This window comes from Pseudochaenichthys georgianus, chromosome 3 (genome assembly GCF_902827115.2).
Source record: "Pseudochaenichthys georgianus chromosome 3, fPseGeo1.2, whole genome shotgun sequence".
Lineage (NCBI taxonomy): Eukaryota > Metazoa > Chordata > Actinopteri > Perciformes > Channichthyidae > Pseudochaenichthys > Pseudochaenichthys georgianus.
The window spans coordinates 33,858,041-33,884,614 of NC_047505.1; the positions used below are offsets into that span (position 1 = coordinate 33,858,041).

Consider the following 26,574-nt stretch of genomic DNA (forward strand, 5'->3'; position numbering starts at 1 on the left):
GCATAATACTGTGAAGGTGTTCACGTTCACACTCTGACAATGCAGAGAACAGCAAGGGGACAAGCCAGTATTGAATCTGTCGGCAAAAATAAAAGTGCATGCTGGTGAAATACTAGCTAAGCACACTGAATCAGAGAAAAATACTTAAGACTGCGCTTTGTGCTATTCTTCTAAAAAGGTAGTGATGATCTTAAAATAACTCAAATTTTAAACCATTTAGAGTTTTGTACATTCACTAGAATGAACCTTTTATAACTCTACTGTATGGATTATTTCCTGTAAAAGAAACAGTAATAGCACGTGCATGGTAATTGGCTCTGGGAATAGCAACTGTCAGCTCATTGGTCATGTTGAGAGGAGAGCGGATGATCGCAGCTCATATTAGATCTGCAGTACTCTTGGCTGTTTCGATACAATCACAACCTAACATTTTTAATAGGTTTCTTAATATAGTTGACATCTGTCACAGTAAAATTACTTACACAATTACTGTCAAAAGATGTTAGAGAGGAGAAAATAAGGCAGAGAAAGGCAATAATGTGTGGACGAAACTATGACTTTGGGTGCTTTAATTTCAATATCGTACAAAAAATAGAAAATGTATCTTATAAAATTATCTTGCTCATATACAGTAACCGCAATCTTACTGTGCACAAAAACCCAATAATATGAGCCTTCCCATGACAAATAAAAACAGCCAACATTAAACACAGCAGCCACAAAATGTATATAATCATATAATTCCTGAAAGATAAGGACAGGAGGGACTTTGAGCACTGGAATGAAAACCTCACTTCGCTCTGTATGAATCTGTGTGGACACCTGCTCATGAGTGAAGCTCCCCAGTCACCACACAAAGTGTTTTCCAGCCTGCACACAGATTATTCATCAGATTCAGGAGGCACATAATTACCAGCGACATTACAAAACCCCCACTTGTGTTAGGCTGCTGATAATCTGCAGCGAGGACAGCTGTCTCCTCCTTTGTCTGGGTGCAGGTAGCTTGACTCTTTTAAAGGGGTTCAGGAAAGATGTTTAGAGCAGGCAGCGACTTTTTGCCAAACCATCTCCCTTTACTCGAAGTGTGTGATATAAAACAGATCAGCTGCTAGAACTCTTTTCAAACATGTTTGATATCCAGTAACTAGTTGCCAAAAATCATGTTTGTGTGAGCTGGAAGTTTAATCAGAGATGATGCCAGTTGGAAGCAGTGAAACTGAAGTTGTGCAGTGCCAACCATAAAATACATCTAATGCATGTTTGCCTTGGAAGATAACTCTTTTGGAGCATGTTTTGTGATGGAGGAAAGTCTGGATGTCTGAGCGCAATCTGTCTGACATTTGAAACATGGAAAATCACAACCAGGTTGTAACTGCTTTTAGCTTCATCAGATTTCCCCCCAGAAATGAATAGAGTATTTTGTCATAGTTAAAACGTTTAAGAGGTATGAGTGATGTAAACTGTGTGAAAGGGTTAATGTTATCAAAGGTTAATGTCAATGTTTTTCCATAATTTATTCAAAATTCACATTCACTTTAAATTAATTCTCAAAAAGTACATCATGTTGTTTGATAACGGAAGAAAAGATTCATCCTCTTAACATAATACATTTTAAAATCATGTATGTAGAATATAATATTCTCATCCTTCTGTTGCTTTGTTTTGATTTCTATTCAAGTCATAATACAAAACCTGAACAGCCTTGTAATTTGTATTGACCAGATTAAAATATTTGTTAGAAATCGGATGAAATGTAATAAGTTACATCACTAATACTCAACTTTTCTATGGATGCGTGAATGTCACATCTACACACATAACTGTGAGGCTGCTTCCTCTATGACAGGCTCACAGTAGCAAAGGGCAGTACCCTGATCACTGCAGCCAGTGTTGCCAGTCTCTGCTTTCTTTAGCATCCCCAAGTATCTCTTTACAGCATCTGGCAGAAAACCCGGCACTTCCCTCAGGAATCCCTACAGCAGTCTCGGGGAAGACAGTTCAGACTGTTGGCAAAGCCCTTCAGATTTGTTCTAACCTCTAATGACAGCAAGTAGCAGATGTTGTAGCTCTGCAATGCCACTTCTCGTAAAGTGCTGAATACACAAACTCCATTTTCAAGCTTTTCTAATATCTAGAGTCTTACAGGTGGAGAACACCACTCCTCCAGTGAGCTCAATAGAAACCATGATGTTTGCTCTGGATTTCTGCCTGCTGTTATTGAATGCTAACACTTCCTCGAAAGTGAAGATGCATTCCTTTCGACTCAGTGTTCAAAGCCTAATCAGTCTCACAGGGACCTGACACACAATCCAATTAGTGCCAACAAAAACAGATTAATATACCTTATGTTTCCTATTGTCTTATGTTAAGAGCTTTGTAGATGCTGCATAGAAAACAGCTGATACAGCTGTCTGCTGTTACGTCCCGTCCCGCATATGAGAAAATACTAACTCTATCCTGGAACACCAGCGACAAAATGGGACCAAATCCAGGATTTTGTCATCCAGAAAGGTAGTCAGTAGTCTTTTTGAAAAAAACTTTCAGAGAGACTGACAAAAGATAAATGTGACTCTGACTTAGGTCTCAACTTTTGCTCAGATTACGAGAATTAATGACAATATATCCTTCCGTTATCTGTTAAGAGACGCTGTAAGACTGTGGTCTTTGGAAAACTCTGCAGAAGAAGAGAACAAATCATCAGAAACCTAAATGAATTGGGGAAATCAATGATTTTCAGGGCAGATAAAACAGTGATATAATGTTCTGTTACAGTGTCAACTAAATAAATCGCTGATTTGGGTAAAGTAGAGCAAACCGTGCCAACCCCATCAAAAACTACAAGAGTCAGCAAATAGCAAGGCACTTGGTAAGTAGAGCATTATTACAGTAAATGTAGTTTTCCCAATTCCAACTGCAAGCACATAGTGAGACAAGCAATATTTATGACAGCTTTATCTGAGCTAATTTTTGTTATGTTAATGCATCTGTCGGGCAGCTGTGAGCCGGTGCATTTCTGTGATTTCCCCTGTGACCACAATGTACATAATGACATAATAAATCCTGCCAAGCAAAGAAATGTAAGAACACCTCTAAAGAAATTGTTTAACATCCCTGCTCAGCAGATATTTAACCTCTAAAATACCTTGCCTGAAGCCAAACAGGTTAGTGGGTTACACGGCAAGGTTACACATCCGCCCCCTTACAGGAAATTACAAATTATCTCAGTACTCCCTCTCACTGATGATTTACAGCTCCAGGCAGTGTATGGAAAACAAAAAAAAAGAATGAAATGTGTCTGCAAAGAATGAATGGCACATACTATCAGCAGAGTGGATTGTGCTGGTTGCAAAAACATACCTTTTAAACATAAAATAGCCTCTGCTAGGAAATAAGAAACGTTTATTAGCCTTCCTACTGTGATAAATCAGTACTCCTAATGCTAGGTAATTAAGTGACAGAGGAGATTACTATATGGCAGCTGCATCATGAGTTCATTAGGATCTGCGACAGCCTAACAGCCGTCTGAAATGGCCGAGGTCTCCGGAGACTCGGACATGACAGTTTCCTCTAACACATAACTCAACACATCTGACTACTTTGGCACTTAATAAAGGTTTACGGCACCAATTCCCATACCATGTTTTAATGAGTCATGATCAAAATGACAAATGTACCTGATCTTTCCTCTTTTCATAAACATGCTTCATCCTACCAAGTCTTTTATTTGGTTATCAATGTTTTATAATCAATCAGGGTCATAAAATGAATGGATATGATTGTCGTTATCCAATAAAGGCACAGTAGCACATACAGTATATCATTCCTACAGACACTCTGAGTCAGGATAATCTACAGAGATCGTGCACTCGCAAACTACAGCCAGCCCAGGCTGCATACACACCGCATACTAAGACGTCTGCCTCTCGGGAAAAGACAAATGCTGCTGCCATTCTCCACTTCCACCCCAATTTATATGAGATCCGACACCTTCAGTCTTTTGTTTTTTTCGTCATTCGGCTCTTCCCACAAGGGATATGTTCACTGCGAGGGAGGAAACTTAGACTTGATGATTTTAGCAATTTGAGGCACATTTTTTTCAAACAACTATCCGAACACTACAATTGTTCAATCTATTTTTTGTTTTACGTGTGTGATTTTCCTTCATGCATATTTATGTACAGCTGAGGCTAATGGAAGTGGCAAGTGTGTGCAAGTTTTTAAACAAAACGACTTGACCTTACGACATTTTAAATGCATCCTTAGGGGGATATAAACATCTGAAAAAATTGCTGGATCAAAGTGATGGACTCACTGACTTACATTTCCATCCCTAGAGCTGTGCCGGTAGCTTGGCTAAAAATAGAGAGAAATCAAGCAGCTTGAAGTTGGGCCCAAATGCATTTGTTTCCACACATCTCGACCTTTATCTCTGGTTCACAAATAGCAAATAAGTAAATGAAAAAATACATGAAATACAAATTTGAAAAATCGGATTTAGCCAATGTGGTTTGCTGTTTAAATACAAGTGATTTCCTGCAGATGTCCATGTCTGCGGTCACTCAAGTAGATTTCAAATAGTAACTCACAATGGTAACATCACTGTGTGGTTAAAGCCGGCCATGACGTCAGCATAAAAACAAGGCTGCATTAATTAACAGAACATTTCATACAGTGATAATGTATCAAATGTGAAAGACAAGAGAAAACATCTCCACCGTTTTCTACTGTGCATATGGCCCACTGCGTTGTCACCATAGCTACCAGTACAGTTGCATCAGTTAACGCTTCTAAAAACTGGATTTTAAGTATTCCAACTAACCTGCGGTCTGAACACAGTACAACTCATATATAATGTTTTGTTTTACACAAACATGTTCATCCCTCAACATCAGCACCATAGAGGGCGTGCTGGCTCCTCCTCACCTTGAGGCGCAGGCGGATGGTGTTGCAGTCCCTCAGTGGGTTCAGTTTCAGCGTCTCTCCCAGGTTGTTGCAGCTCGAACTCTGATGCTGTAGCTCGCAGCACACACACACTCCATCGCTGTCAAACTTAAGCTGGGGGGGAGGAGGAGGGAACACACATCCACACTCATGCATGCACGCCACATACACAAAAACACACAGAGACACACACAGACGCACACAAACGCACACACAGAGAGAGATGCACCGATCAGACCTGAGCTCGGTCCTGTGGTGGTTTGTTGTTAAATGTATGTTTCACTTTTGACATGAACTATATGTTTGAGAGACTCAACACATACAGAATATAATAATACAGAGTCATTGAGCTGCACATGGTTGATCAGAGGCATTCAGCAAAGGAAGAGAGGCTGTGAGATAATGTGTAGCAACGTGGGGAGGGACAGAGGTAGAGCATACCTCTGCTATGTGTCCCAGATTGAGAGAAAGCAGGACATGAACCCAACAAGTATGGGTTAATTACATTGGGGAGAGGATATGAGGAACGTTAGCATTTCCATCCTGACTGGGGGAGGGTCTCAGGAGAGCCACATGAAGCAGGGAAGTTGTCTCCTTGGCAGGTCCTACTTTCATATAGAGAAAATCTGCTTCTAATATGTAAGTGTTCGGGTTAGTGGGTTGGGTGCAGGATGAATCACAAGAGGATTCTTCCGTCATGAAAAGATAGGAAAGCCTGGCGCTATAAATTCAGCTTTAAAAAAAATCTGCTTTGCATCTCATTATGAAACTGTGAAGACTGAGTGTTCTGTGTCCAACTTCTTCACATCACCAGCTGCAAGGAGGAAAAGCTTAATACACTTATGTAATACTTAAGTGTGATCTCCTGTTTTCCATTTGTTTGAGCCACTGTTGAAAAATGCCAGGGTCTAGAAAGCATGCATATGCTGGTTACTGCTTGTGGAAAATATTTGTATATATATTATTATATATTATTATTATTTATCATTCTACATAGTTTTTGTGTGAGTTGCCCTGTGTGGGATGTGTTGAACAAGAAAGCGTTCGGCTTCTGTAGCTCAGAAAAATCAATTTGAAAAGATCCACATCTTTCCAGAAATCATGACCCAGTTACTCAAGATAACTCGGGGAACTATTGAGTCAATACCATATCAACTCACAAAAGGAGGCGTGCATTTACTCATGGAGGAGATGCTTGTGTTTGTGACATTGGAAGATGTAAACATCAATGGTGTATTCCTCGGCTTATGTATAGTTACTTAACTCAGGTGAGCGTCGGTCACTAAGTAGATTTAGAGCAATTGTTTTTGAGAGAATGCAGAAATGTCAAAGGCCGATACCACCAACACCCGGAGACTCACACCAAAACAATTTAGATTGAAAAGCATTTTAACTGGGAGGTAAAATATAGTCTTTGGATTTTGGTGCGAATAGTCCCTTTAAGCTCCAGTAAAAAGGCCAATTCTTCTCAGTTTGTGAAAACAGTTGCATAATGTATTTTGTGGCTCTGGAGGAGCTCTATCAAATCTGAGAAAAAACAACCCTTCAGATGTCATCAGGGGTTATCTTGACTTGGCTCGGAGTCTAAAAATCTGTGAGAGAAAGCCTGAGATTCAAATTGGGGTCTTGGAGTTTGAAATACAGGGTTATTTACACATTTTTTTTTACCTTGTGAAACTGAAACATATAGTTATTTTCTCCTCCACTCAACTATTATAAAGCTGGCTGTCACAAGGGAGGCATATCGTTTAAATGTTAGGATGACAGCGCACAATGCAGCAGGCACTCTCCTCAAACACATTCATGTGAGTTAGAGTCTCCAAACTTTATGGGAGTGCATACTAACATCGCTGAAGTGCACTCTCAAAGTCGTTTATCTGTATTTTAGAAATGTTACTTTCTGACAAAGATGAATGTGATAATCAGCAGCCATTAGTCACTAACTAATAGTTCAGTTCACTTGTGAAGCTGACTCAGTTCTGCAGCCTGCTCTGAGCAGAAGTGCCGCCTGTCAGCCTGACATGAGCTGACACTCATGAATTTAAATGTGGAGTCACATGCAGAAAACAATGAACACATGTCTATTACTGTCGATGCCGTGTTAGCAATATGATACATGTTTTCTTATTCTTAAAGTAAGTTATGTCAGGCCATTACAAAACCCTAACATTTGGCATCTCAATGATATCCTATATATTTTAGAAAGTAGAATAATTAATGTAAATTAAAACAGTTGCATGTATGTTTTGAGCTGTATTTCAAGACGTTATTAACATACACCAGTTGTGTTTAATGGATACATATATAGGAATGTGCTAGTGTTTCAGGTTTATGAGAATCATGTTATTAGGCACTGTGAACTTTAGTAATATGCCTTCATTTCATTCAGGTCAAATATCCACTGTAGAAAAGAAAACTGGAGACTCTGGTAGTACTGGAAGGATTAAGTTAACCTTTCCATTTATGAACGATTCTGTCTTTTTTATTTTTTATTTTGATTTTGATATACTTTATTAATCCCTGTGGGGAAATTGTTTCTCTGCATTTGACCCATCCTAGTGTTAGCAGCAGTGTGCTGCAATTTTGAACGGCGCCTATCGACTTCGCCACCACCGCCCTGATATAATTCAGGGTAGGGTTGCGATTTTGTATGCTTATTTCATCAGTCAGGTTCTGACATTTGATTAAAATGCATATATGCCAGTGCATCCTTTCTCTCCTATAGAACATATTTTTAAGCCTTAACATTTGACAGCTAGATTAAAAGACTTGTTTCGGCATCTTTTTGTCCACACTTTGCGAGGGCCCTGGGGAGTGTACAGTTTAAGGTCCAGTTGGTCTCACCAGCTGACAGTCCTCCAGAGAGTTGACCAGCTGAGCGTTCTGGCAGGAGAGGATGGAGCCCGCCAGGTTGAGCATCACACACACAGCAGACAGCAGCATGAAGAATGTGATCTGTGGCAGAGAGAGAAATTGAGAAAAAGACAAGATGTCAAAAGGTTGCTGCTTAATAACATTTATTCCACACTTACATCTTTGAGATTGTGTTTGGAATTCAATGTAGTACAATGGCACAGTCGATTAAGCCAATCACATTCAATTCAATTCAAAACCTTTATTTATCCAGGTAAAATCCCATTGAGATCAATGATCTCTTTTTCAAGGGAGACCTGCAGCAGTAGGTTCCACAAGAATACATAAAAACATAAACAACAGAACAACAAAAGGACATCATACAGCAAAATGTACAGGGATTACAATTTACATATCTAACCCCACATGTACAGGTACCAACAGCATCTGATTTTGTAGCATCCAACTGAGCTTTAAAAACATGTAGTGGTACTAGCTTGGTAATTTTCCATTCTTTTTGCAGACTGTTCCATGTTAGTGGAGCTGCACATCTAAAAGCTTTCTTCCCTAAGACAGTCCTAGCGCTTGGCACATTTAATAAAACCACAGCATGCGATCTCAGGCAATAAGTACTTTCAATTCGCACACATTGATTTCAAGATATCAGCAGATGAAATTAGCACTGATGTCCAGACAATCTATAACCTGTTTCTCCTCAAACCAGAAATCATTACCAAAAACAAGCATTTCACCAAATGACATAACTAACAATGTATTGTCAGATGGACATTCTCAAGCCCATAGTGAGACTTCTTCATTCCTCGATCTCTGAAGTGTTGTGTTGTAGATAATGCCTTTCAGTCAGTACATAAACAAATACACACAAACTAACGCCATCTCAGAAGAGATAATATTCCTCTGTGCTCCAAGCTGACAGTTTATATTTAATATTATTTTCCTCTGATAAATTCCTTTTTTCATTCCTCTGCTAACAGCACTGTGGATAGCAATCCTATGAGCGTAAATACGGCTACCATTTCTCTGACTTAAAATTACAGGTCAAGCGTGACAGAAAGAGTTTTTAAATTGACAACAGTCAACCAACCTCTCGCCCTGGAAATTGAAAAGCAGCACCGGTGTTTTCTGAACTGACTCTTCCTTTTATGGAAATATGACTGAGTACAAGCTCATAATTGATGAATTTAATAAAAAATCTCCATAGACAATAATCTGTTTCTCACATTTGTTATTTTTTTATTTTGTTATTTTTTTAATCTGTTCGAAACAAAGATTGAAATGAAAAGCCTATTTTCAAAGCTTGCTTTTACAAAACCCCTCTAACAGCGTTGGTGGAGGACATAAAGGGCACTAGCAGGAGGAGTTTGATGCTCATAAAGGTTATTGTGTACACACAGACACAGATGGAGAGGAGGAGAGAGGGAGCAGGGGGCGGAGAAGAAGAAACTGGAGGTGGCATGAAATAAACAGATGGAGCGATAAGTTTAAGTGCTTTTCTCCATGGCAGAAAATGGAAAGATTGAGAGGCTGATGGGCAAGCTTCAGGAGCACCTCTTTGATAGGAAAATAAAGGAAGAGAAAAAGAGTGACAGCCATTGATAACAACACATTTGAAACAAAAGGAACAAACCAATGATTAAAAGAGAGTGAGAAGATGAAGAGACGACAGACAGAACAAGACTCTTTAGTCCCATGGTTCACTGATTAGCATTTCATTTGAATGTGAAATCAGCTGTCAGCTTCTCTCGGTGATCAGCTGCACGAGAATGTAACACAATCTCTGGGAAGAGCACTGGTGATTTTTATGCCCAAAAACTGCAGGTCTCATGATGCAAATGGCCATAACAGACTGTTAATATACACAACATAGTAAAATAAATACACATATTTATATATCTGTGCAGCACCAAGATTTGTATCATTATATTCTTTTTAGTAATCCCGCAAATGCAAAATCCTTTAGAAAAGGATGTATGATATCTGGAAAGCGTTATCAACTCCCAAGAAACCTGGATTCAGATAAAGTATATACCCATATAAATGTAAAGCTTATAGTTTAAGCATTACTAGAAAAAAAAAAGGATGAAATGTTTTCCTGTGGGAGAAATTAATAAAGTGATTGCTACATATACACAGTATATTGCAAACATTATTGAATCACCTCTGTAAAGAAAGTTTTATTTGCGAAGGAAAACGAAAACCTGTGCCTTGGTGTATATGATACATCACCCCCTCATATATGATGTATTAGATGCTGCTGCAAGTAACAGAAGTGAGTGATTTGCTGTAAACTTTATTAAAGTTTGGACAGACTGACGTTTCTCACCTAGACTTATGGGATCTGCCTGTAACTTTGGGCAGGAATACATTTTTGAAAAGAAAATGTCTTCATTCATAGTGATGAGTGTTTTTGAATCTCCATGACTGAGATATGTGAAAAGCAGAACTATTTCTAATGAAAAGATGCATTTACTTTTTATAATGTTAAGAGGTTTTGACTGCCAACAAAGATTTGTTTATTTTCATGCAGGAATGAACAAGCCAATCTGAGTTCACTTCACTGTGAACATAGTTTAGTATTTCAGAAAAACACTGTTGCCTCTTCTGTATATATAATATCCAGAGAGAGTGACTTTTGTTATAAAGTCTAGACAGGCTCTCATAATATAGATAAGTGTGACAGCAATAGTTTTTTTCAGCATGCTGTTCCACAGATGTGAACAAACAGAAAGCATCCTTATTAGTTCACATGGAGTGTGAGTGCAGGAGCATTTAACTCAAATGATGCCATGACAATAACTCTCACAATGCAGATATTATAATGCACAGACCATTGACAGTAAAAGCTCTCTCTCTCCGACACAAAGACCATAAGTCTATGTGTGTTAATGAAACCTCTCTGGGGTTGAGTTGTCGCCGGTTTTATAAAATGCTGCTTCTCAAACAATCACCAGCTGCAATTCCAACTGAGGGGAAAACAATCTCTCTATATCAAAGCTCCAGTGGCTGCTGCAGTTTGCTGCTATAATGTCACAGCGCTTTAAAAGGAGTATTGAATTTTAGTTTTGCACATTTACATAATTGTCATAGAAACCTGTTTCAGTTTCCCTTTATTGTAATCGGCAGCTATACTAAAAAGCACACAACCGTGGAACAACAAAGATTATGCCATACCCTGGTGTATCAGTCACACAGGCAGAATTGTGTGTTTTTATGGGAAAATGTTGAAAAAGTCCCAGAAATCCTTTTATCAAACAGTCCTCCCTAGCCGTGTGTGACCCAGGTGTTACCTGCGCGCCCCCCACAGTTTCTCTCTGCTGAGCTGATTGTCACGCCTCACACCAATGCCTTCTCACCACCATTTAGCAACTAGTCATTAATTACTGCTGCGCTGCCCTCTGCATGTCAACGAGGCACACACACACACACACACACACACACACACACACACACACACACACACACACACACACACACACACACACACCCCCACACCCACCCCCACACACACACATACACACACACACTCGCTGGCAGATTTACGCTGCGTGTCATCATCACATCGTTTAGCGCTTACCGTGGAGGACAATAGACCACAATATAATCACCATTCATCTCCATGACACACTCTCATAGATTACAATATAAGACCCGAGGTTCAGGTGTATCACTGTAATTCTCCATAACTGTCACTGAGGTGAAAATCATTTGGCTCTTGCTGTGCCTCTTCCTATCCTTCATCCTGCTGTAGCAGTTATTCAAACTGCAGGGGGAAATGGTGTTTTCGACGGATCATATCAATTCAAAGAAATCAGATTGATGAAAGTGTGCTTGAAGCATTGCAACCTAGGCTTTATCTTGGTGGGGATACTCTTTAAGGTACCTTGTTGGGTTTCTTTTAGCACTAGTAGCGCTATAGGGCAATATTTGTCATGCAAATGGGTAAATGCTAAGCACTCGGGTGACATAATACACACCCTGGCACTGATTTGACATTGTTTCACCGATATAGAAGTGATGGTAATGCCTAAAGAGAAGCAGCAGAGTGGGTCAACAAAGGCTGGGTGGAGGAAGACTGCAAGTTAGTATTATGCATGTAAACAATGCAGGATTTGAAATACTTGCTTCATAAAGGTTTGAACTGAAAGAAATGGCATGTGACACATATATTTGAGCTCAAGGACTCACAGAATGGATTTTGGTTAACACTGAATGTAAGGAGAAACTCAGTTTGGGAAATATAATGAATTGCTTTCTGATGGAGAGGTGAATAAGAGGATTGATACCTTTTAGCCTTATATTTATATAATGTACAAACTTGAGAGTGGTTCAAATCTTTTTATCTAACTGCCCACCAGAAATATAAAAAAAACATTTAAGAAGTATGCATTTTCAATGGATTTGGGAAATAAATTGTTAAACACAAAAAACACATTTGTCTTAATAATTTCTCAGGCAAAACAGATCCATGCGTGGCTGTTGTTATTCAGACACATCTCTTCTTTCTAATGTTGAGCTCTCCTTGTTTACGCTACCGCCACCAACAACAACAATCTAGGCTCATTCATCACCTCTGTTTATTTGAAGAAGCACAAATCAGAGATAAGATAAGCGTCTCAGTGGGGAGACCGGACAGAAGCAAACAAATTAAGCGTTCATTGATTAATTAAAGCCAACTAATAAGAAAGCAGATATATTTAATAGAGGAACAGAGGAAAGCAAGGTCTTATATTACCTTCTCACTATTTCAGCCGCATTTGAAGCACCAATGTATGAATATTTTATTAAGAGCATATGCCCTGAAGCTTGCACTATATGCACTGGCATGTAGATGTATCATAACGAGACTGCATATACCTTTCATGCATATACAGGCACTGCTGACTGTTCAACTTATAAAACATATGTGAGGAAAAAATATTACGACAGTCAGTTAAATACAGATGCATGAAAAGGCCTTTGTGCATAATAACCTTCACACATGTATTAGTTCTGCAGATAATCAAATGTTTCTTTCTGAAAGCAGATGATGAAAATATAAAAGCTTTAAAATATATTTTTTCACAAACCGCAGAACAACAAAAATGCTTAATTTCTAGCATTTCTGTCAACTGCAGGACATCTTTTAACTAAATGTTAGTGCCATAATCATTTGAAAATCGGGAGCAAAGGTGTGTGTTCTTATGTGAATCAAGGATCCAGGGTAGACGGAGATATGCTGCTGTTTGTCCTCATTGATCACTCAGTGTATGTTTTTAATGCTGAGTGGTGAAGCCAAAGCCACCTTTTCATCATGTGTAATGAAAGTCCTTGGGCCCATGTCATGGGCCCACGATGCTGTTCCTACTTTGTTTGGACCAGCGGGAGATTCGGGTACACAACCTGTAAGTATTCATTGTTGTTTGTGTATTCATGATTTATAAAACAAACAAGGTATCTACCACGACTGTTTAAAGGGTCAACGTTTTTCGGGCTGCTAAGTTGGGATCGCGGAGAAATGCTCTCCGCAGACCCATTCTCACTCTCACAGCGTTATAACCTTTTTCTTACTCAATATCAAGCCACACTTATTGTTTTTACTTCGGCTGTGAGTGTTTGTGTGTGCTCAGGATGAGTTTCGCTTTGTCTCGCTGTATCGCCGACCCGGAAGCCTGTCCGCTCCTCGCAGCAGATCGCAGCAACGAGCCTCGCAACTTCCCGACCAATCAGAGCACACTGGGCACACAGGGAGGGGGGGGGCAGGAGCTCCAACAAGCTGTTTAGGTCAGAGTGAACACCGGTGGTGAATGCACATACTTTACAGAGATGCTGTATGAGAAACCAATGTGAGTTTGGAAAATTGCACAGTATAAATCTAGTATACCTCAACAATGGAATGATGATCAGTAGAAATGGCCATTGGGCCCTTTAACAGAGGCAAGGTGTTCAACTCGAGAGCAGAATTTATTTGAATAAGTCTATCAATAATACATTAATTGGAAGCTATTTTAAAAACTGATACATTTAGCCCAACTATTTTCGAAGCATAATTGCCAAATTGAGCTGTTACTGAGGAAGAGCTACTTTTACATGTTTTTTTGTTATTGTAAAATGTGTTTAGGTTTTGACAATGTTTGCTTACTTTCTGTGTAATAATTTCTGTCTTGCACCTTTTTAACATGTTTTCAGCAAACTCTGTTTAACATTTTGGCAACTATTATACATCTTCCTTAAACCCAAATTGCACGGGGAGATGAAAGGTTGCTTTAAAATGTACACCGTAAGTGATCAAAATGTTGCAATAGTTACTATAAAAGAGTTTGAGGTTATATTTATTATATTCATAGTACACAAAACTACGGCAGAAATTCAGGGTTTCCTTTAAACAACTGTTATTGTACATTTACAGACATACACACAAAATGAGAAATTGTGTGATAAGCCAAACATCAGCTTGTCTCTACATATATATATATATAAATAAAGTTATGTTAAGAAAAGATAAGATATGATTGTGAATAGAAAATGCTCAGTGTGTTCTCGAATGAAGAGGCAGACCCAAGAGAATCCACACATCAGACCTTCACTAAGATCAGGGTCCCGCAGTTTTTTGTTTCTTCCTGCCAAACCCGGTGAGGCTGAATAACTGCCTGGAAGAAACAAAATATGCTCAACATGTTTCCTGTACATCCACAACAGAAGATAATGCTAATGTGGTATGACAATGAGATATGTGCTCCGACTGTAGAGTAAACAGTGACAGCACTATGGGATTAAAATCAGACTCTTTAAAAACACATAATGATGCACAGCTGGGGTTTTACCCTGTGGAGGTGCTTCAGGGCAAAATAATTAAAGATTGGCCAGTTTAGGATCATGGGAATTGTATAAAAGGAGAATTTGAATAAATGTTAGCTTCCTTTGACTGCAGCATCAAATAGTATTTAGTCTGCAGCAGCACTGCGACACAACACTGTTTATGTTTCAATTGACCCTGAGCCATGAGAGTTGAAGGCAATGTTGTTTTGTTTATGCTTGTGCTCAGCAGATCACAAACCCTCTGATTCAATTTCCCGCTGACACTGTAAATCTACCCTCAGGTTCTGCAAAGCTCAGAAACATCTTCGAACAAAAGACACATTAGGAACAATGAGAGAGCCTTCCTGAATATTGATCAAGAGTAAACAGTGTCAAATGTTGGCTTAGGAATGTCCAGATCTTCAAGTGATTTAAAATATGTGAAAATACACACAACCTGAGGGTTAAGCCATAATCAGGAAAGAAAACAATGCATTTCTCCTGGTCCCCCGTACTGACTTTATAAACACAGAGAGAAAGCAAAACCAGGGCTGCAACAGCTGGTTCTCATTGCTAACCGAAATAAGCATTCTACCTTTCTGCTCCTCCTCCCACCGAGGGTCATGGTGTATAGTTTATGTGTGTGTGTTCGTGTGTGTGTTCATTTAGACCACATCACCAGTATTAGTAGTGATAGGAGTTGAGTGACCCTGAGTTCAGCGCCGGTCCAAATAAACAGTGAAGGTGTTGATACTAATTCTCAGCAGCAGAAACCAGGGGAGGTCACACTAAACCAGACGTAACGACTTCCACAGACCCCTAATCCTGCTGGGGAATAGCCGCATAGCTTTCAGGGATTATTAAAAGGATTGCGTGAAGATTAAACTATAAAAATAGCCAACCCAGTCTCACGGCATTTCGTGTTCACCAACACGATTTTTAATCTATTGATTCGTGTTCACCAACACGATTTGCCCCTTTTTTTCGTGTTGCACAGCACGATTTTAAAAGCAATGTATTTCTACTGGTAATGTGTTTCGTGCCTGCAGGCTGCAGCACGTCTTTTTCTCCGGGCGGGTCGAGGAAGACCGGAAGCTGTGTGGTTCATAAAAACATGTTCTTACTCAATATCAAGCCACAGTTATTGCTTTTATTTTAAATCGTATAATTTCGGACTTTTGTTGTCGTCTGTGAGGAAAATAAATGGGGCTCAGAGCCTCAGGATACTGAAATCTGTATTTTTTAAATCTTTTTTTCCTTCTAATTTGTTATTCTTTTCAAAATAACACACTGTTATTTACTCACCAATAACACACAATTATCCTTGCTTTTATTTATTGGTTTAATTCCATAATCTCGGGCTTTTTTGGTGTCCGTCAGGAACTGAATTTCAAAATAAATATAACCGGAAACTGACGTAGGCATTTCGAGCGATTACCCAAGATCCTCAGCTATGGTTTTAAGCTCGCTGATTGGATGTGTTAGCCGCAATGCATGCTGGCATGTGGTGTTTATATTATATGAAATCCGGAAAACATTTTAAAAGTATAAAATAATACTTAATTCCGAGTGCTCTTGCTTTTCTCTTTGAAAGTCATCACATAACGGCATTGTAATACACGGTTCGGCTGCATTACATATTACAGATCTGCCGTAGTTCTTTATTTAGAGAGCCCTATGAGAAGACCTTTGGAAAAACTGAGAAAATGCCGCCGAAACTGAATACTTGACGTGGATCATAAATATATTCAACAATTAAACAACATCTTCAATTTCTCTTCACACAATACGTCTCCTTGCAGTATCAACACTAATTCGGCTGACTTTTACATTTGATCTAATTCATAGATAGGTTATATTTACACCATAACGGTGCACAGCTGATATAAAAGGACTGTAGTTTTTAAATATATTACTGATTTTCTTTGAATGTAAGAATGTAAATACTGAGTCTGAAATAGTATAGCAATATGCTGTAAAATGATGTGAAAGCATGCATAAAACTATACATCTTCAGATGTTGTACATACACACTAATAATACAAAGTTATTATGGCTGTGTGTACCTTGTGTGCACCTCCTAGTGGTTAAAGCACGTTATTGAATTATTGTTTTTATGTGTTATATTTGATTAAAAAAATATTAAGAGTACATACTTTCATAGGGGGAAAGTATAAATATAGAAATATAGAATATAAAAAATCAAGAAGATACTATAAGTGATCTTTACAATAAAACAGTTTAGTGCAGGATGTACACAGATATTAATAGGAGGAGGTGCAAAACAGAAAAACGGATTAACCTTTATTTAAACATTAAATATTAAATATTAAGCCTGACAAAGTAATTAACGTCTAATATATTGCTTTCCTGCAATGTTAACTATGTTGAAGCACTTATTTTAACTGATATTATACATATGGATTATACTCTTATGTATGTAGATAGAATAAGAAATGTGCAGAATATGACAGTTTAATGGTGGAGGTACACACATATTGATAGATGTCTTGTAATGCACTGTTGAGGAACCTGTGACCCAAGTTTTTCATTCATTGCATAACTACACCGTAGTTGTGTATGATATGTCAATAAACCTTAGAAAATCTTGAAAGGGATGTGCAAAATAGCCATAATATACAGTATTTAATTAACTATTAGTAGAGAATAACGAGTAATTAATATACTTTATTACTCATTTCCATTAATGTCAATTGCAGATACATGTTTAGTCCTCTCAAGCACCAACTATTAAATATCTCTCCTGATTGTTGGCACTTGACAATCACCGTACCTGAATTTTACTCAGGTGTAACTAAAGTCTGATTTAAGGGTTGTTTATATTTCACATAATTAATCAGAATCTGCAAAGTAACTAAACTAAATGTAGTGGAGTAAAAATACCAGGTTAACCTCTGAATTGTAGTGGAGTAGAATTACAAAGTAACAATGAGCTGTCATGTGGGTATACGGCATTCATATAATGCTGCGCATTATGGACACAAGTGATTTTCACCCATTTATTAATTATATGTTTTACATTTGATAACACCAATGTGTTTAATACTGGCAACTTCTAATTGTGGGAAAAACGAAAACGTTCAGTAGAGACGTCCCATAGAACATTTTGCGAAACACAATAGCCAGCATGTGTAGTTCTGGAGGGGTGTTCGATTCCAGTTTTGGATAGTCTGGCGTGGTTTCGTTCCATTTCACACAGCTGTTTGACGCTCTGCATAACCTTACGGGGACTGTAGTCCTAAACAATAGCTGGGGATTATGGGTAGTGTAGTGTCTTCGGCCATCCTAAACTCAGAAATGTTGACAATCGCAATGATGCTCGAAATGTCCCTTATAGGCCTACGTCTGTTTCCGGTTATTTTTATTTTGAAATTCAGTTCCTGACGGACACCAAAAAAGCCCGAGATTATGGAATTAAACCAATAAATAAAAGCAAGGATAATTGTGTGTTATTGGTGAGTAAATAACAGTGTGTTATTTTGAAAAGAATGACAAATTAGAAGGAAACAAATATTTAAAAATACAGATTTCAGTATCCTGAGGCTCTGAGCCCCATTTATTTTCCTCACAGACGGCAACAAAAGTTAGAAATTATACGATTTAAAATAAAAGCAATAACTGTGGCTTGATATTGAGTAAGAACATGTTTTTATGAACCACACAGCTTCCGGTCTTCCACGACCCGACCGGAGAAAAAGACGTGCTGCAGCCTACAGGCACGAAACACGTTACCAGTAGAAATACATTGCTTTTAAAATCGTGCTGTGCAACACGAAAAAAAGGGGCAAATCGTGATGGTGAACACGAATCAATAGATTAAAAATCGTGTTGGTGAACACGAAATGCCGTGAGACTGGGTTGAAATAGCACCCGTAACGTTTTAGCCATTGCCATCTTTGATTTTTTCTTTATCGACTATCTTACTCTAAAGTGGACCTTTCTTTATAAAATGAAAATGTTGTATTGAAGAAGACCTCAAAATAGCAATTAAGAGATTCAACTCCAGCTCTAACTCCTTTACTTGGGTAATACATCAAGTGAGAAATAGATGAATTTTCTCATAGACTTCTATACAATCCAACCCAATTTCGCAATCAGTTAAGCCGCCCTTGCCATTAGAAAGACTGCTAGTTTAAGGACTTTCTACATTAGTAAATCACAGTCATTGGATTCTCATCTGGAGGTTGCTGCTTGGTCAATGTATTTCCCATCAAACACGCAACTTGGTTGACAAAGGCCATGATGATGTTATGTTTTCTTATAATAAAAGTAAAATAGTTGACTCCTGCACACCGGTAATAAGCAGTTTCAACATAAACCCTTATCAGAAGTTATCTTAGTTAGCTTTCCTGCTGGTGACTCCTCTTTGTTCTAGGTGGTCAGGTAAGAACATCAGATGTTTTTCTATTTCTGGAGATGTTAAAAACACCTCTCCTCTTAGGCTTTGATGTGAAGTCATGTTGACAGCTTGTCAGACTGCATCTCCACAGGATGTGATGGATTAGTTCCTGTGGTTACAGACATCACGGTGAAGTTACAGTCCAACACCTTTTATTGGCAGATGAGCCATGAAACCTACATGAAGCGTGCTGAACTACACATCTTACATGTTGGAGTCCTTTTTTGAATGTAATATTGAGGATTCACCCAGTATAGAGCTCTTCCTCCAAACATCCACATGTGAGAGGAGAGATAAGAGGTAATCAGGCATGTAGGAACCTGGGTTTCCCTGTATATAAGGAGTTCATCTGGGCCAGCTCTCACACTTATTGATTAAAACAGACCGTGAAAGACAGCCTCACCCTGTGGGTCAGCAGTTGATTAACCTCTGCTTCTCAACATTTTAATCAACCAGTGACCTCTAAAGAGCTAAAACAAGGAGGCTCTGGCTTCTCTGCTCCCGGCTCTATGTTGGGGGAGCTGTAATGAGACAGGCCAATAATGAAGCTGGTCCCAGAAGACTCTCACACCACGCAGAAGTACAGCAGGAACTTTGTTAAAGATGCTGCCCGCTTGAGGGGATTAATTGGAAATCAAGGATGACATCTCCATAATTGAGTACCAGGACGTAAATGAACTGTTGTCAATAATGTTACATAAATTACAAGCAAGATATCTTGGTTTAAAGATATATTACATTTATAAGTTGGGGTTCCTCTGACAAAATGTGAGAATTTCAATGGATTGGTACACATCCTATCTAGTCAAATGTGTCCAATACTTTGGTTTATGACCAAATACCCTCTCAAAGCTAACTCTAACATACGCGTCAGTGTTGCTTTGGTTGCTAAAGAGCAAATGTTAGTTAAACACACTATATAATGTGAACACGGTTGAGCTGCATCTTATCAGCAAGTCATAGAATGGCAATAGTCTATATATTTAAGACTTGTTACCACATATTAGGGTGGTAACATGTAATAATAACCATAATTCTGGTGTCATAAGGATGTTGTCAGCAAGTGTGGCATCAGTAAATTAGCTGCCTTCTCAGTGATCGGCAGATCTTGTGCTGCTCCTAATCTTTCAACTTTTCAACATGCAAATACATTTTAAAGTATCGCAAAATATTAAATAAAAGGCACGAGACCCCCTGAGACCCAACTATTTTCCAAATACTGTTTTGAACATTTACAATGAAATAGAAAAGGTAAAAGGTATTGCAGTAAAGTCTATGCAAAGTGTTTGGGCTAGTTTTCTTAGTTTATACTAGGAATCTATATAATCTTTATTTCGTTTTGTATTTTAGGCTGAAAGTGAACATATTTACTGCAGGAGAGCAACGTGACCTGAGCTGTGGCTGTTTGCTCAATCACCTCTAAAGCTGCCGCTGCCTGGATCATGCCGCTCTCGCTCCTGTGAGCCATCAGATAAGGGGGTCTATCTAATTCATATTCTAATTAATATGGAGCCACACTTCCTGCTTCTTAGTGTCTTAGGGGAGGACATCATTCATCGGGTATTATCTCGAGTCGAAAGGTTCCTGTTCACCCAGCCAACTGTTCTCTTTCAGGCTCTGCCCAGCTTTCTCCCCACTCTGCTGAACCCTTTGTTCGATTCAATACCTGTCACTTCCTGTCATTTCACACAAGAGGAATGGAAGATAAAAATAAAGAATCAAAAATGGTTACAATAGGTGTGTAAGTGTATATGCCGAGAGAACCAATATGATATGAATGGAGTGGATAGAAATGAAGAAGAAAAAAGGACGTAGCATACGTATTCAAAGAGCTTCCTAACTTGCCTCAAGGGAGACATCTTTCAGTCTGTGTGAATCATCCGTCTTCTTCGCGGCATGGAGCAAACCCCATCTCATTTATATTGTTTTACTTTTATTCATATCTAATTCTGTTCCTTGCGTGAAAGTAGAATGAAATGAATTTGGCAGCCTGTCTGTGATGCACAATAAAATAAACACAAAGCAAAGTTAAAGCGCGGGGATGAGATGCATTCTATCACTGTCCCAACCAAATAATATCTGGTTCAAAAGCTTGAAAAAAATCCACTTATTCAATCTGTTTGTTTATATGAAACCAGTAATGGATTTTTAAATGAGTTAGTCATTTAGCATGAATAGCCTTCTGTAGTTGGAGTTACAAACAAAAGGAATGAAGCAAAGCTTTTCTCCTGCCAGTTGGAATAACAAGCCTTCATTTACTAGAAGAGGGTGTTGCCTCTAGCAAATTCACAGTCAAGTAAGGATTGGTTTAGGGATTGGTTTGGAGCTGCACCATGCAGTGCCACCCTGCTGTGAAAGCCTCAGCAAGACACTAATCTACGAACATTTGAATAGTTTTATTACCCAAGACATGCGAAGCTTGTACAGGGTGTACAAATCGGTATGTACAAGATCATATTTGCTTAACATAGAGGTCAAAAGAGTGAAATTGGTTGGTAGAGAAGAAGCCTTCTTGGCAGACACACAGGGTGAGAGGAGAGGAGGTGATCTGAGGAGCAGTGGGAGATGGAGAGTGGCAGTGCTAATGCAAACTGACCAGAGGTGACAGGCAAACTGTGACCGGAGCTGACTGACACACACACACACACACACACACACACACACACACACACACACACACACACACACACACACACACACACACACACACACACACACACACACACACACACACACACACACACACACACACACACACACCCTCTCTTTCATCTTGCCTGGGCAGGAAGGTGGCTTTAGAGGCCGCTCTTCAACAGGAGGACTCGGGGTAAAGCCTTTATCCTGACAAACATCAACCCTGCTCGTGTGTGTCTGATCATTATACAATATGTAATGATGGTAGCTCATTGTGATTAGCTGGGAAACAACTTGAGCAAGGTTTCTTAGTTTTTTCTGCAATTAATTAACCAAATTCATATATTTGCAAACGCTCTAAACAGCTTTCACTGCAACAAGAAAATAAGTCCAAATGTTTTGTCTGCATACAACATGGGAATCATTTAATTAACTACCTTTTCTAGTATTTTCATGACGACTAAATCTGCCTCTAAGTTTTTACATTTCTGTCAATGGAGACACGGTTCAGTCGGAGTTAGTCAAACTTGATCACATTCAGATGAACATCCGGACTGAGCCAAAATGAATGTAAAGATTTAACAAAGGATGCTGAAGGATGCAAAAGGAAGTTGCTTAGCAACCGAACAATCTTTTTTGTCTTGGCGGAGGACCAGAGAAAACTTATCAAAACAAACCCGATGCTTCTATCTCTGCCTTTGTCCCCCTGCCTACGGCCACTTCACAGCAGAGCCACAATCTCATGCCGGGAATCTTTTTCTTATGCGCTATTGTTTATTTTTCCAAAACCATTGAAAATGTGACCGAAGCAGTGAATCAAGCAAATTCCAAACACACTGGCTACACAGTTTTGTGTGAACTTGTTGGTGGAGGGGGGTGAGTGCCAGGTCTTTACAACCACAACTTATTCCACAGTGATACTGATGTCATTTTACTTTTCCTTCTTTCTTTATAATTAAAATAATGTCAGTTCTTGCGGGCCAGCATCTAGCAAGCTGAAGACACAATATGTTTGTCTCAGGAGTGGGTAGGGACAGAAATAGAGCCTTAAAGAGAGAGGCTCAAGTCAAAATAAAACATTGCTGAAGAGGCAAAGAAAGGAGGGGCATTTCCATTCAACATTGTTATGTGCATTATTAATTTAAACGCCATTTATTGAGATTTGAATGGTGCTATTTCTCAATATGCACTACATTTGGATTCTAATATGGCTTAGGGAAGCTCCATTAGGTATTTAATGTTTCTATATCAATTGAATTTAACTTTTCAACCCTAATAAAAGAAGAAAGCTTCTATACTATAGGTGTACTGGGATACCAAACAGCTTCCCATAGTTGTGTTTGCATCCCTGAGTATGAGAGGACATTTCATAATATAGCACCTGGGACATGGCTTCAGGGCTTCTGCTCATGTTTCTTGCCTGCTCTGTAAAGTAACTTGAAGGAACTGTAAAGAAAATTGAACCATAAAATCCCACAGAGATCATGTGAATGGGAGTAATCTGCTCCCAAAGCTATTTTAAGTGCTTTCCCTCTTTTGAAGGGGTGCAAACGTTTCCGACAGATTTCTTCTTTGTGCACTTGCCTCTCCACCCCAAAACACCACCTCCCCCCCCAGCTCACACATTTGCAAACGTATGCACTTTTGTTTGTATCTCTCTCCGCCTGTCTGTCTGTCTGACACACACACTTCCTGTCTGTTTAGCAGCTCCTGACAGGCGCTCCTACGGGGCACATCTCAGTTGGCAATACACTATCTCTCCCACAAACGCCTCTCCATCTGGGTCAAGTCAGAGAATAACAGGCCTCTAAGGATAGGGAGACACAAGATGCCCACCCAAAATGCAAAGAGGCTGATCTGAAACTGTGTGTGTCAATCATCTCTGCATCGTGGTGGCATGTGCCTTTGAGTGCTGGTTTTATATGGCATTGGCTGTATCATGTCTGCATGTGTTGTGCATTTGTGGGTCTACATGTGCACGTACAGTTGTAATAAAAACCCAGAGCCTGGAGCCACAACAGAGTCTCTCACAGCTTCCCGATTACACATTAATAATCGAGCTGTATTGATGCTGTACAGTAACAACTTGTGAATATCATCAGAAAAACTGTTGCTGGGGGTTGCCCATCATTTCATGAATCATCATAAAAAGAAACATGTATGAAGAGGACAATGTGCGATAGCCTAATGCGCACATTTTATGGACTTTTGCTCGAGCTGTTAGTACCCTCAAGGTTTTCAAGACAATAAAATAAATTGTATTGAGTATTTTTGGTTCAATTAATAAAAAATGTAAAGCAAAATCTTTTTAAGACTGAAATGACCTTTTGTTACATTTTTCCTTCTTGTTTACCTTTGGGGTGAGGATATGATTTTGCCCTTGTGGGTTGTCATACTGTATAGTATTATTGAAAAGTCACAAGGTGTAGTTTAGATGCTAGACAGCAGCAAGATATGCTGCACTGATTTTATGTCGTACATTACCTTGTCATGCTAGAATAAGACACATTATTAATGAAAGAAAGTGACACTTTTAGTCAGAAACTCAGTCCAATAAAACCATTTTCCCCAACCGATAAGGAAGTCTTTAGTATTTGTTTGTAACATTAGTTTGTTTCAAAATGCCAAATATAATTTGTGTTAGTTTTTTCCCCACACAGCAGTTCTAATATAATAAACTGCACTTAGTGATAACCACATTATAAAACATAAATATGTATACAGCCAAAAGTGTATTGTTTTTAATAAATGTCTTCCTGATAACCATTTACGAAATATAATACCTGGATTTCCACTCACCACAGTGACACATATATTATTTTATCTTTGGTGTTTGTTCTGACATGAGTATATCTCTTAGATTTCAATGATAAACATTGCATTTCCTATTTTGAGAGATGTTTATGAGTTGCTCTGATATTTCTATACACCTTAACTTGCCAAACAGATCAATGGCTGCAGGATCGTTTGTAGCTCTGCTTGACTACTTGAGCTGTCTCACAGGAGCTTTTCTTTTCTTCATCGTGAACAATCAATTCATGGAGGATAAAAACAAACTTCAGCTCTCAGATGTATTCATACATTAATTTTCTCCTGTCAAGAGGCAGTCACAAATCAATGTTTCTAATCATAGCTGCCCTCCCTGAGTAGCAGCAGCGAGTCTAATATCTTACTTTATTTCTGTGTCATCCTTGAGAGATATTCAACACTCTGAAAGTAAATGCTGCTCTGAGTCAGGCCTGCTGGGACTGCAGTATTACATTACATTTCTGATGTCAGTTCTATATCGAACTGATGAGGAACCTGCGATCTAAGTTTGTCATACATAACATAATTACATTTGAGTTGTGTATACGTTATGACAATAAACCTTTGAATCTTGAATCTTGAGAAGGAGATCGGAGAAAGAGACTCCATTGCAGGATATTTCACATTGACATTTCTAGGAGTATACATGGAAGTATAAATACTGTGGCAACCCTGGCCTGACACACGTGTTTCTTGCTGACATCAAAGGTCACAATATGAGAAGTGGTTTCTCGTACGCAGCGCCTCGCCATGTGAGTATCCAGCAGCTTTGGCAGCTTTGGCAGGGCTGTAAAATAGTGCCGCAGTATCAACTCACTCAGCTGTGAAATATAGCTGACATGACTGTGTGCAAACCACAATTACATCTCAAGTCCCTGACAAGTGACCACAGAGCACTAGTTGTTCAGTCAACTGTGGAAAATAAACTGGTGGACCCTGCCTCTAATGCCTTTATTTGCACAAAACACAATTACTGCAACTGTTTGCTATTGAAAGAGATTTGCACCGATGTGACAGGAGGGAGAGGAGAGCTTATGGATGCTGCTTAACAACAGCTGACAGCAAAGCACAAACATCAATGTGTATGTGTTGGAAGTTTGAGGAAATGTTATTTTAGACTAATATAACACCAAGCATAAAGACATTTCTTCAATGTTATGTTACCCTGTGTGAGTGTCTTTGTGTAACAAACTGCATGTTAGCGAGATGTTTTGGCAGGTAAGAGACAGAATGTGTATAACTGTATCTTGTTGCTGAGTTGGATTCACATAAAGTAATACATTTTTAATGGTTATCCCCACACCCACTAGTGTTTCGATTTACATTTCTCATTAAATAAATGCAGTTTACACAGTGGAAGATTTATCACTCCACATTTGTAATACTTTCAAAAAACAATGGTTTTAGACAGAGGCAGACAAAAGCAGGCACTCATTTCCAGCCAGCATTAGCATTATCTTATTGTACAAGATATTTGCTGTTTACGGATGGAAAATGTCTGAACGGGAGATTGTTCCCTTTATGTTCAGAGAAAAAAGCATAGCCAGACTAATGAACATCTTTGATAGTCACATTCCTACATGTGTAGCAAATATACACTACATTTTTCACATATGTGCGCGGCTACGTTCCCACCTCTGCCTTTATATTTACAGCCTACTATGAACATCACTACTATAATTACCCCGCTGAGGGATGATTAAGATCAAAAGACAAACAAACCGCGGAAGACTAAAAGCTGCAGTTTCTCATTCTTGTGTTTCTGTTTCCTTTACGCTATTCATGAAGTAAAGATGAAATACTAGCCTCAGAGGGCATGATAGTGGTGGGTGTGTACTGATAACCAGAGAACATCCCTTGTTTATCTTCAAAAACAAGCAAGCAAGATACATCTCATTTGAATACTCCCTGCCACCATGCACCTTGCCTTTAATTCAAATCTGGTTACACCAAGCACAACATCTCAAAGTTGTAATTTACTTTCAATGAGATTTCTAGAAGTCATAATAGATTAAACTGACTGCATGTGTGGCTTTATGGAAATAGCCGACAGAAAAGAAAGAAGGACATCTAAGGGATTCACGATTAAGGAGGGGTCCAACATTGTCTGTCTGAGCCCAAAG

At 38.9% G+C, this 26,574-nt stretch overlaps 1 protein-coding gene across 2 annotated transcripts in view; it reads right to left on the minus strand.

Annotated features, from left to right (window-relative positions):
- fam189a1 (family with sequence similarity 189 member A1) overlaps positions 1-26,574 on the minus strand; it is a 107,636-nt gene that overhangs the window by 11,700 nt on the left and 69,362 nt on the right. The window contains exons 3-4 of one of the 2 annotated variants that reach the window (XM_034103679.1): positions 7,786-7,896; positions 4,924-5,055 (exon numbers count right to left, since the gene is read on the minus strand). In XM_034103679.1, coding sequence (XP_033959570.1) covers positions 4,924-5,055; positions 7,786-7,896 — 243 coding nt within the window. Of the gene's footprint in view, positions 1-4,923; positions 5,089-7,785; positions 7,897-26,574 lie in introns of both variants that reach the window. The other variant, XM_034103670.1, reaches the window with a different exon arrangement.